This window comes from Erpetoichthys calabaricus, chromosome 2 (assembly GCF_900747795.2).
Source record: "Erpetoichthys calabaricus chromosome 2, fErpCal1.3, whole genome shotgun sequence".
Lineage (NCBI taxonomy): Eukaryota > Metazoa > Chordata > Cladistia > Polypteriformes > Polypteridae > Erpetoichthys > Erpetoichthys calabaricus.
This window is the reverse complement of record NC_041395.2, coordinates 165,699,759-165,712,664: the sequence shown is the minus strand read 5'-3', so window position 1 is coordinate 165,712,664 and position 12,906 is coordinate 165,699,759. Positions and strand designations below refer to the sequence as shown.

Genomic DNA, 12,906 nt, shown 5'->3' with positions numbered 1-12,906 from the left:
CTTGCTGACTCCTCTCACGCTTTGCCCATTTCCTGCCTTGTCTGTCTTGGTATTGATCAGATGCCCGAGCCACCTCATCTGACTCCTCTCGATGCGGAGGAGCAGCGGCTCTACTCTGAGCCCCTCCCGGATGACTGAGCTTCTCACCCTATCTTTAAGGGAAAGCCCAGACACCCTGCGGAGAAAACTCATTTCAGCCGCTTATATTCGCAATCTCGTTCTTTCGGTCACTACTCATAGCTCATGACCATAGGTGAGGGTAGGAACATAGATCGACTGGTAAATTGAGAGCTTTGCCTTACGGCTCAGCTCCTTTTTCACCACGACAGACCGATGCAGAGCCCACATCACTGCGGACGCCGCACCGATCCGCCTGACGATCTCACACTCCATTCTTCCCTCACTCGTGAACAAGACCCCGAGATACTTGAACTCCCCCACTTGGGGCAGGATCTCCCAGGATCTCTCAACACTGAGAGGGCACTCCACCTTTTTCTGGCTAAGGACCATGGCCTTGGATTTGGAGGTGCTGATTCCCATCCCTGCCGCTTCACACTCAGCTGCGAACCAATCCAGAGAGAGCTGAAGATCACGGCCTGATGAAGCAAACAGGACATCATATGCAAAAAGCAGTGATCCAATCCTGAGCCCACCAAACTGGACCCCCTCAACACCCTGGCTGCGCCTAGAAATTCTGTCCATAAAAGTTATGAACAGAATCGGTGACAAAGGGCAGCCCTGGCGGAGTCCAACTCTCACTGGAAACGGGTTCGACTTACTGCCGGCAATGCGGACCAAGCTCTGACACCGGTTGTACAGGGACCACAAAAGTCCACAAAACACATGTAGACTGGTTGAGCAAACTGCCATGCACCCTCCAGGACTCTGCTAAGGGTGTAGAGCTGGTCCACTGTTCCGCGACCAGGACGAAAACCACACTGTTCCTCCTGAATCCGAGGCTCGACTATCCGACGGACCCTCCTCTCCAGAACCCCCGAATAGACTTTTCCAGGGAGGCTGAGGAGTGTGATCCCTCTGTAGTTGGAACACACCCTCCGGTCCCCCTTCTTAAAGAGGGGGACCACCACCCCGGTCTGCCAATCCAGAGGCACTGTCCCTGATGTCCATGCGATGTTGCAGAGACGTGTCAACCAAGACAGCCCTAAAACAGCCAGAGCCTTGAGGAGCTCTGGGCGTATCTCATCCACCCCCGGGGCCCTGCCACCAAGGAGTTTTTAGACCACCTCGGTGACCTCAGTCCCAGAGATGGGGGAGCCCACCCCCGAGTCCCCAGGCTCTGCTTCCTCATTGGAAGGCATGTTAGTGGGATTGAGGAGGTCTTCGAAGTACTCCCCCCACCGACCCACAACGTCCCGAGTCGAGGTCAGCAGCGCACCATCCCCACCATACACAGTGTTGACACTGCACTGGCTTCCCCCTCCTGAGACGCCGTACAGTGGACCAGAATCTCCTCGAAGCCGTCCGAAAGTCGTTCTCCATGGCCTCCCCAAACTCCTCCCACGCCCGAGTTTTTACCTCCGCAACCACCAAAGCCGCATTCCACTTGGCCTGCCGGTACCTATTAGCTGCCTCCAGAGTCCCACAGGACAAAAGGGACCGGTAGGACTCCTTCTTCAGCTTGACGGCATCCTTCACCGCTGGTGTCCACCAACGGGTTCGGGGATTGCCGCCACGACAGGCACCGGCCACCTTACGGCCACAGCTCCGGTCAGCCGCCTCAATAATAGAGGCACGGAACATGGCCCATTTGGACTCAATGTCCCCCACCTCCCTCGGGATGTGGTCGAAGTTCTGCCGGAGGTGGGAGTTGAAGCTACTTCTGACAGGGGGCTCTGCCAGACGTTCCCAGCAGACCCGCACAACACGTTTGGGCCTACCAGGCCTGACCGGCATCCTCCCCCACCATCGAAGCCAACTCACCACCAGGTGGTGATCAGTTGACAGCTCCGCCCCTCTCTTCACCCAAGTGTCCAAGACATGTGGCCGCAAGTCCGACGACACGACCACAAAGTCGATCATCGAACTGAGGCCTAGGGTGTCCTGGTGCCAAGTGCACATATGAACACCCCTATGCTTGAACAAGGTGTTCGTTATGGACAATCCGTGACGAGCACAGAAGTCCAATAACAAAACACCACTCGGGTTCAGATTGGGGGGGCCATTCCTCCCAATCACGTCCTTCCAGGTCTCACTGTCCACATGAGCATTGAAGTCTCCCAGCAGAACGAGGGAGTCCCCAGAAGGTATGCCCTCTAGCACCTCCTCCAGGGACTCCAAAAAGGGTGGGTACTCCGAACTGCTGTTCGGTACATACGCACAAACAACAGTTAGGACCCGTCCCCCCACCCGAAGGCGGAGGGAGGCTACCCTCTCATCTACTGGGGTAAACCCCAATGTACAGGCTTCAAGTCGGGGGGCAATAAGTATGCCCACACCCGCTCGGCGCCTCTCACCGGGGACAACTCCAGAGTGGTAGAGAGTCCAGCCCCTCTCAAGGAGATTGGTTCCAAAGTCCAAGCTGTGCGTCAAGGTGAGCCCGACTATATCTAGCCGGAACCTCTCAACCTCACGCACTAGCTCAGGCTCCTTCCCCTTCAGAGAGGTGACATTCCACGTCCCAAGAGCCAGCTTCTGTATGCGAGGATCCGACCGCCAAGGTCCCTGCCTTCGGCCACCACCCAACTCACACTGCACCCGACCTCCTTGGCCCCTTCCATAGGGAATTAAGTGCACTTGCTGTTTCAATTCAACAATATAAACCAAGCCAAAGCTTAAAGGATATGTTTGGTATTTTTCAATTTAGATACTTCTTCACAATCATGGTATATATGAGGGTCATCAAAAATTAAAGGCAATTTGAAACAGGTAGAAGCGGGCACAATACAATGCCTTTGCAGTGGCTTATGGGTAGTTTGCACAAGCAAAGAGCAGCACTCTGCTGTTAGTGCAGTTGAAGGCAAGGTTGAGTGAACAGGGATGCTCAGCAGCGGGAGTGGACCATTGTTAAGGTTACTTTGGGCAGAGAGCGTGAAACCTGCTGAAATTCACCAAAGATTGTTGGCTCAGTATGGAATTGAAAACAGTGAAAACTCAACAAAAAGTTAATGAATGAGTAGAAACTTTTAAGAATAAGTGTAACTGATGAAGCTCAATGTGGCCAACCATCAACATCACACACATACTGTAGGCCCACATCAACATGGTGAATGCCTTCATCAAAGAAGACCAGTGGATTGTGTTGTCCGCTGTTCCTGCACATTTGGTTATCAGCTATGGAACTGCACATGACATAGTACATGGTAACTTGTTGTACTGTACGGTTTGTGCAAGATGGGTACCCAAACAACTTACTGATCTGCACAAGCCAACATTCTTTGGTGAATTTCAGAAGGTTTCACTCCCACTGCCTTAGTGCATTGTTCAACAATGGTGCAATCCTGGAGTGGAGCGTCCATGTTCATTTGGAGTTTGCGTGTATTTACAGATTGGCTGGCATCAGGGTCAGTAAATATACACACTCTAAAACATTGTTCTCAGTTCTTTTATTACCATATCATCAGAAAGAGCAACTCATCATGTATTAAAAAGAAACAAATCGATGGCGGGTTTGTGGCACTTCAGTCTGCTCTATTTACACACACTGTGTTTTTCTGAGGGTCCCCTTGACTTCAGCTGAGATCTTGGCACTACAAGGAGCAGTCGTCCAGACGGCCTCAGTGCTCTTGGTGGCACATAGGGGTGAAGGAGGTCACAGATATATTTTGGAGCGAGACCATGCAAGGCTTTAAAAACAAATAACAAGATTTTAAAATCAATGCGACATTTCACCGGTAGCCAGTGAGGAGAGGCTAAAATGGGGGAGATGTGATCCCTTTTTCCCGACCCAATCAAAAATCTACCTGCTGCGTTCTGAACCAGCTGAAGGTGCGACAGAGCAGATTTTGGCAGACCCACATATAAGGAATTGCAATAATCTAGGTGAGATGTAATAAAGGTATGAATGACTGTTTCCAAGTCCTTCTGTAATAAGAAAGGATTTTAGTTTAGAAATTAGCCTCATTTGGTAAAAACTGGACTTTACTACCATGGAGATTTGTTTTTCAAAACTCAGTGATGACTCAAAGATGATACCTTCTGACATCATTATGAATCATTGCTGCCTAAGGTTCTAACTGCATGCCGACTTCAACTGCAGATGTGGTAGGACCAAAAATAATGACTTCTGTTTTATTTTCGTTTAATTGCAAGAAATTTTGTGCCATCCAGTATTTAATATCCTCAAAGGATTTTAACAGCTTTTTTTTTACAGATGATGTGATGTCAGAACTAACTTTGAGTTTAACAGCGTTCAGGCTAACATGATATTAGGTTATATAGCGCTGTACTGTGTGCAGTTTTGGTCTCCAGGCTACAAAAAGGACAGAGCAGCACTAGAAAAAGGTCCAGAGAAGAGTGACTAGGCTGATTCCAGGGCTACAGGGGATGAGTTATGAAGAAAGATTAAAAGTTTTTCAGTTTAAGCAAAAGAAGATTAACAGGAGACATGTTGGAAACGTGTTAAAGGTAAATTTTCCTTCACACAGGGTATCATTGACACACTGAATACCATACAGCTAGAGTGGTCAGACTTCAGTAAATTTCAAAACATGACTCGATTGATTTAAGTGATATGCTGATTGGGCTGAAAGGCTTACTGTCGTCATTGTCATCATCTAATATTCAAATCTTCTTTCTGATGAATTACGTCAGAATACATAAATAAGGGCCATCTGGCCTTTGACACGTTGAATGTTACTTTGTGTGTAGCATCAGATTCCCAAACGTTCTAGCTTACTTATTTTCCATTTAAACTTTGTTGGCCACTCCTTTACTGTTTTGATTAGATTTGAGAATTTCACATACGTGAGTTCCACACTGCTATATTTTAGGTGTTATTTTTTAATTTTGTTTTCTAATCTGTACATACAGTGCATCCGGAAAGTATTCACAGCGCATCACTTTTTCCACATTTTGCTATGTTACAGCCTTATTCCAAAATGGATTAAATTCATTTTTTTCCTCAGAATTCTACACAAAACACCCCATAATGACAACATGAAAAAAAGTTTGAGATTTTTGCAAATTTATTAAAAATAAAACAATTGAGAAAGCACATGTACATAAGTATTCACAGCCTTTGCCATGAAGCTCAAAATTGAGCTCAGATGCATCCTGTTTCCCCTGATCATCCTTGAGATGTTTCTGCAGCTTAATTGGAGTCCACCTGTGGTAAATTCAGTTGGTTGGACATGATTTGGAAAGACACACACCTGTCTATATAAGGTCCCACAGTTGACAGTTCATGTCAGAGCACAAACCAAGCATGAAGTCAAAGGAATTGTCTGTAGACCTCCGAGACAGGATTGTCTCGAGGCACACATCTGGGGAAGGTTACAGAAACATTTCTGCTGCTTTGAAGGTCCCAATGAGCACAGTGGCCTCCATCATCCGTAAGTGGAAGAAGTTCGAAACCACCAGGACTCATCCTAGAGTTGGCCGGCCATCTAAACTGAGCGATCGGGGGAGAAGGGCCTTAGTCAGGGAAGTGACCAAGAACCCGATGGTCACTCTGTCAGCGCTCCAGAGGTCCTCTGTGGAGAGAGGAGAACCTTCCAGAAGGACAACCATCTCTGCAGCAATCCACCAATCAGGCCTGTATGGTAGTGTGGCCAGACGGAAGCCACTCCTTAGTAAAAGGCACACGGCAGCCTGCCTGGAGTTTGCCAAACGGCACCTGAAGGACTCTCAGACCATGAGAAAGAAAATTCTCTGGTCTGATGAGACAAAGATTGAACTCTTTGGTGTGAATGCCAGGCATCACGTTTGGAGGAAACCTGGCACCATCCCTACAGTGAAGCATGGTGGTGGCAGCATCATGCTGTGGGGATGTTTTTCAGTGGCAGGAACTGGGAGACTAGTCAGGATAAAGGGAAAGATGACTGCAGCAATGTACAAAGACATCCTGGATGAAAACCTGCTCCAGAGCGCTCTTGACCTCAGACTGGGGCGACGGTTCATCTTTCAGCAGGACAATGACCCTAAGCACACACCCAAGATATCAAAGGAGTGGCTTCAGGACAACTCTGTGAATGTCCTTGAGTGGCCCAGCCAGAGCCCAGACTTGAATCCGATTGAACATCTCTGGAGAGATCTTAAAATGGCTGTGCACCGACGCTTCCCATCCAACCTCATGGAGCTTGAGAGGTGCTGCAAAGAGGAATGGGCACAACTGGCCAAGGATAGGTGTGCCAAGCTTGTGGCATCATATTCAAAAAGACTTGAGGCTGTAATTGCTGCCAAAGGTGCATCAACAAAGTATTGAGCAAAGGCTGTAAATTTGCAAAAACCTCAAACTTTTTTCACGTTGTCATTATGGGGTGTTGTGTGTAGAATTCTGAGGAAAAAAATGAATTGAATCCATTTTGGAATAAGGCTGTAACATAACAAAATGTGGAAAAAGTGATGCGCTGTGAATACTTTCCGGATGCACTGTATAAAAACAAGCTGACCTGAGTGCTTCACTAGCCCCAGATGATCAGGTGCTCCTCCAGCATGACTTACTGGACAGAGAAATTTTCGATTTGAGCACATCTGCTGCATGATGGTGGTCTTGCTGTAAATGAGGGGTTGCTGCTGTTCCTGCACACCCCAGAAGAGGCTCCTCATGCTGGACATGTGCACTGCCAGCGGTAATAATAACATTTTTTTCTTTCCAGCACATGCTGTGGGGAAGATTGTCTCTTTTAATGATTTCCAGTACAAGATCAGACTGCAGACTTGGGAGCTACATTTTAATTAATATTCTAATTGTTATTGTTTTTTGAGTTATTTCATTAATTAGATTTTCCTACATATAGTTTCTACTAATCTAGCTTTAATTGCTTTGAGTGTGTGATGAACTGTTTTTTAGTCCAGATGTTTCTTTATGCTTCTGTTTTTGAAATGGAGTTTAATTCAAGCTAGATTTCCAGAGATTATGGCCATTTTTTTTTCTCCCAAGGCAGCTTTTTCTGTTCTAGGTCAAAGGTTAGTCCACAAAATGTGAGCATTAAACAGGGTGGCTCATTTTGTGATACAGATTGACACATTAATGCACAGAGATTATATTGATTTGGGCAGCCTTGTGTGTTCTCTTGATAAACCCAAACATGTCAGCTGAAATGTGTGTGGCTGTGCCACTGTGCACTGTTTGTTAGTACTCTTGAACGGCTTTACTCAGCGGCCATTGCGCACATCTGCCCGTCTTGGGCTTAGCTCTCTGTGTGCATAACTGGATTTGAGGAGATGGGATTTTAAGAAGTCGCCAGTCTTGAGGATGGTAGTTCTGTAAATTAGGCATTGACCTATAAACCGTGTGGTTACTGAATCAGTCCCAGTAATGGCCTCTGCTAAAAGGCACTGCACCATACTTGGAAAGTATCTTGGGCTGGTGTTCAACCGAAAACATAGTATAAAATAAACAAGTTGCCTGTTTTGATCCAGCTTCATCTGTGAAATTTAGGAAAGCCAGCAGTGACATTTATACAGTGGGCAAAAAAAAAAACCATCACAGAGAAGACGATTCATCCTGCAGAAGAAGGCAGAATAGGCCCATCCATCCATCACATTCTCTGCCACTTACCAGTTCTGGGTCAGAGGGGCCACAGCCCTGAGTTCATGGTAAGGACCCAGTCTGGACAGGATGCCACTCCAACCGTAGGGTGGACACAGTGTTTTGAATTAACTTGACCTGAAAGCCTTTGAGTAAAGGACAACCCAGAGAGACACGAGGAGACCATGTGAAATCCACACAGGTGTGGGCAAGGAAAGGGGAAGGCAGGGGTTCAGATATTGAGGCAGGGATGTTAAATCTGTCACTCTTGTCAAGAACACTGGATGAGTGTCTGCTGTGTCGAGCTAGAAGGTCATCTTTGGCAGGAGAGCAGGCCATTTAGGATTCATTTTTATTTGTTTTGGTTACTTGGCCTAAAACTGCTTCACTTGCCTTATGAGAGTCTGCTGCCAGAGCGTGTTCTTTGACTCAGTTTAAATAGAAACCAAAAAACAACAAAATGTACAGGAAATTCATTTATTTTTCACTTCTTTCTATTTAACACAAAGAGTTCAAATAAGTAAAAATTACATTGTGTTTCCCTGGTTTAAATTAATCTGCATTCTTGCTCTTAACAGGGAGACCTGAAGTTGCAATACTTTGAAACTAAACTTTTTACTTAAACATGTAAGCATTTGTTGTTTTTAATATAACCATTTTCTTGTACAAAAGTTGGACATTTTAACTACGATATGCAGCTTAATAAAATATAGTCCAACACACACACACACACACACACACACACAAAATAATAATCTAAAGTTCTGTTGTTGAACTCAAATTTAAAAAGTAACCCATTTAATTGTAACGCATGCATTTCAATGCTGTTAAATACGTCAGATTCTGATTTTTTTTTAATTCTAAAACAATTCAAAACAAGTAAATTAAGTTGATACATTAGATATTTTTTTAAAAACATGTCATTTTGCATAGTTTTTTTTTTTTTTAAGTTTATAGTAAACATACAGCATTCAAAGTCTGTCTTTACAATCATGAATACAAATCCATATAGTGCCTATATGTTGTACATGCGTGATCCACTTTGAAACACAGCCGAGGAGTTAGTGGTCTGGTTGGTCTTCACCAAGGGTCCCTTGAAAATATAGAAAATAAAGAAGAAGAAGAAAAAAAAAAAAACACAAAACAAGACACATGAAACCAAATCACATCAGTCAAGTCAGAGCACATTGCAACTGTATACAATACAATGAACTCACTTGGTAATGGGGGTCTACAGAGGAGTGTCATTACACGTCCAGTAGGTGCTATCAGACCCTAGTAGAATGTTATCCACAAGTGAAACCACTGAAAATTATCAGAAAGTAAAAACCAGGCCTTAGTACAGCAACAACATCTGGATAGAAATCCAGCAGCTTGGTGCTCCTCCTTTCTAAATGAACACGACGATTGACTGCTGACAGCAGTGACGGTCAGCACTATTCTGTAGGTCACTGTGGTCCATTTATTTAATCAGCTTACAAGTCCTATAAATAACCTGCTTATGCACTATTGTTCTTTCATTTACTATACAGTGTGTGTGTGTATATATATAATATACACAATTCTGATTATTATCACTATCACTGGCTTTTTCTTGTTAGCATGCTTTCTTATGTTGGCTGTCATTCTTTGATAGATACATCTGTGAGAAATTATTTCTTGCACTCTGGCTGGAGAAACACTGACAAGGGGCTCTTTGTTTCCCAAGATTTCTAGAAAAGGGCAGAGAGTGAAGACACTGACTGGTTATTTATACCAAAATGATATGATCTTAAAGTTGTAAAAAGTGTTACCACACCCTAACATTTGAAGCAGCACAACCCTGGAGCGTTTGAATTGTGTCCCACTGTAACCTTCCACACTTCAAAAGTCTGCACTCTCAGATAGCATCTGGAGGAGGTAACAGCTGGAGCACAGAGAGCACTTAAAACTGATGTCACATTACACAACATCTGGTCAGAGGGGGGGGGGGGTCAAACTTGACAAGTGCAGCTGCCGATATTGATGCCTAAAAATGTCAGATTACATGGCTAAACATGACAGGACATGACAAAATACACAACTCCATGACACCTTTCCAATACAGTTTCATACTTTCACAGTATCTATCGCAAGTTTGACTTTTTTTTCTGGCAGCTCAGAGTTCATCCACAATTTCGGTCCTTTCTTTCTTTTTTCTATTCTGTTGTGGTACATAAAACATGAGACCTGAGACAGACTGGCTTCCCTTGTGTTTGTGTGGTTCTAAACCCCCGTTTTTCCTTTTTCTTTTTCAATGTAGCCTACACATTGTCCTTCTGCATTCATTGGTTGTCAGCTCTGAGGCACACACAGCCCACCCTACAACTAAAGACAAAGTCAAACCTGTTTGAAGCACAGACTGGTCGTACTGAGTCACTGGGATGGGATGTCAGAGTTGTGGAGTGTGACAGAATGTGACAGGGACTCACCTGCTGCTGCATTCGCCTCTAGTCAATGAACCTGACCTCAGGTTATGCCATATGCCATAGGTAGTGTGCAGAATCCCTACAAAGTTGAAAAGCTGCCCAGTTTTCAGCAAAATTATATGTACAGAAGTTTTGCTTTGTTGCTTAGTACACCTCTAGAATGTCTCTTCTTTGACATTTTATTTTTTTATTTTGGAGGGTGTCACAGCAAAGGGAAACACCAATATATGGCAACTGGATTATTAAGTGAACATGCCAGCTGTATTTTCCATTCATTTAATTACTTTTTGTTTAATTTTTCATTTTTTTTTCGGTTATTATCAGCTCATAAAACCCTGGCTAATTGACAGGATTCCTGTAAATAGCAGTGTCACTGTCGGAGCCCTGTGATCATGACTGCCGTGATGTGCCTTATTGTACTTCTTAGTTTGCTTTTTCTGAAGTCTACTGTCGATCCTGCTTACTTTTGTTGCACCCCATCATGCAAAGCAACCCTTCACACTTCATTTGATCTCATTATGACACTAAAGTGGATGAGTGCCTTGATCGCATTGTTAACGTTCATTGATCCAAGTTATTATTTTTCTTGCAGTCATCTGTATAAAGGGCACAAACAAGTGGGAATCTGAAGCAACCTCTGAAATGTCTCGTCTGACTTGTAATTTTAGTGGCAACAACAGTCCAGTAGGCTACTATATGTTAACACTCGAGCAGTGTTGAGGAACGTTACTTTTAAAAGGAACGTAGTTATGCCGCTTTAAAAAAAGGATTCAAATATTTTATATGGTTACTTGTTATAAAATGTAAAGCGTAAACAGTGCGTTACGTTTGTCTTGCTTTGTATCATTTAATCACGTATTAAAGCCCATATATGTACCTTAATGAAACTGTCCAGAGCGACGATAAAATCGGATAATTTTCTTGTGTCGTATGAATACATTTAGTCCTTTGTGTGCTGTGAAGTAAATAATATCCATCCCCTCTTTCCATCCTCAACCTGAGCCACAGATGTTTTGTGATATGAACGCAAGCTGCTGCATCACCCGATCACATTGTTGTAACGTATGTTTAGCAAACAGCTGGGTTAAAACGAAACTCGCACACTTAATAGTATGTTCCTGTTGCTGGGTTGCACGCAGCACAATCCTTTCTGCTTGGTTGTGTTATTGAACCCTTACCAGTATGTGTGCTTCTTGCCTCTGGGAGAATAATATCACATATATTTTTAGTTCAATAAACTTATAGTATTGGATTAGGTTACTTTAAAAAGTAATTGGACTACGTAACACACACATTGCTTTTAGTAAATTTCCCCAACCTCTACTCCTGAGATTGTGTTCCTGAGCTTAGCTCTGTACGTTCAGCTCATTAACATAAATTTAGCAGTTTCTGAAATATTTATAGACCGTATATTTCAGCCAGAAGGAGGAATAAAGTGATCGCTCAAGCATTTGCCTCATGAAATGTAAGCTGTGGACACTTCTACCCATGACTGCTGGCCTTATGGACATGTGAAAACTACACAATCCTACATGGCCAAATAACTGGGCAGAGAAGTCCACCTGTATTGGTCAGGTTACTCATAGACCAATAAGCCAGTTTCTCTAACTTGAATGAAGATTTACATGGCATTTTAGACATTAGGTTTCTATGCATGAATATTTTATTAAAGCACATGCAAATGCACCAACTGTCATCAAATTTTCAGAGCTTCTGGACAACTGCTTTATCACTTTCAAGCCATGGACTGGCAAGGAATGCTACACTCAATTCAGCAACACTCAGTGTAAAGATCTTTAAATGTTGTTTTGGCATATATTGTCTCATTGTTTTTATTTATTTTTTTCTGACATTGCAATTTATTTTATTCTCTGAGTATTACTGTGATTGCAGCAGTACTGGCAGGTTTGCTTGTATGTCTTCACCTGTTTTGCCTTCTGTGGCTGTTTCTGCTTTATCCGTTTCTATTTTTCCTATACACATGCTAGGAAAGCCATTTTAATATTTAATGTCTTCCTAATTAATTTTGATGAGACATTAGTACATTAGATATATTAAATATAATTTTAAGTAGTTTTCTAACTAGTCAGGAAGCAAATTACACCTATCTGCTATGAAGTACGAAACTGACAGTCTTTGTTGACTTCCGTAAAGATCTCAACTTGAGATGTCTGTACTTCTATTTTGACTATAGTTGAGAATTTTTTTGCAAGAGGTTGTATCATTTAATGTCTTGGGAAAGTTATTATTCCAAGAAACAGACAGCTACATTTTCACTAGCTGAATTTGTTATTGGAAATATCAACAATTCCATTTTGGTTAGGGAATGCTGACTGACCCTTCTCATGGACTCATATGGTGTTCTGCCAGTTTAAGCACCTTAGAAGGTAACGGGAAAAATCGCTGGATTTGTCTGTTGTGTTTCACAGGATATGATATGTACTGTATATAATAAGATGTAGTAGGAGACCTTTCTGTATTTTAGTGTAAAATTTTTCATTTCTTCTTTTAGCAGCCACTTTTATCTTTGGCATCTTACAATCGAGGTCAGAGTAAGTTTGAGCACTTTTTGAAATGACTGTTACAAGACTAGGTTACAAAAATTGACCAAAACAAGTGAAAAGCATTGTAGACCTTCATATTAAGCAGCCATTTAACAAATTAAAGCACAAGACTAATTAACCTTATATTAACTACTCAGCGAATCTAGCATCAGAAACCATTAGCAATTAGATGTTCACAAAACAGGAAGGTCTACAAATTCTTCTTAAACACATTGAGGAAGTCAGCAGTTTGGATGAATGTGGG

General features: G+C 43.2%; 1 protein-coding gene across 2 annotated transcripts in view; it reads right to left on the bottom strand.

Moving 5' to 3' along the window:
• Positions 1–8,073: 8,073 nt before the first annotated feature.
• The window catches only part of map6d1 (MAP6 domain containing 1), a 47,342-nt gene continuing 42,509 nt past the window's right edge, over positions 8,074–12,906 (bottom strand). Inside the window, exon 4 of one of the 2 annotated variants that reach the window (XM_028825733.2) lies at positions 8,074–8,744. In XM_028825733.2, the coding sequence (XP_028681566.1) occupies positions 8,667–8,744 (78 nt within the window). In that variant the 3' untranslated portion in view covers positions 8,074–8,666. The remainder of the gene's footprint in view (positions 8,745–12,906) is intronic. The other variant, XM_028825734.2, reaches the window with a different exon arrangement.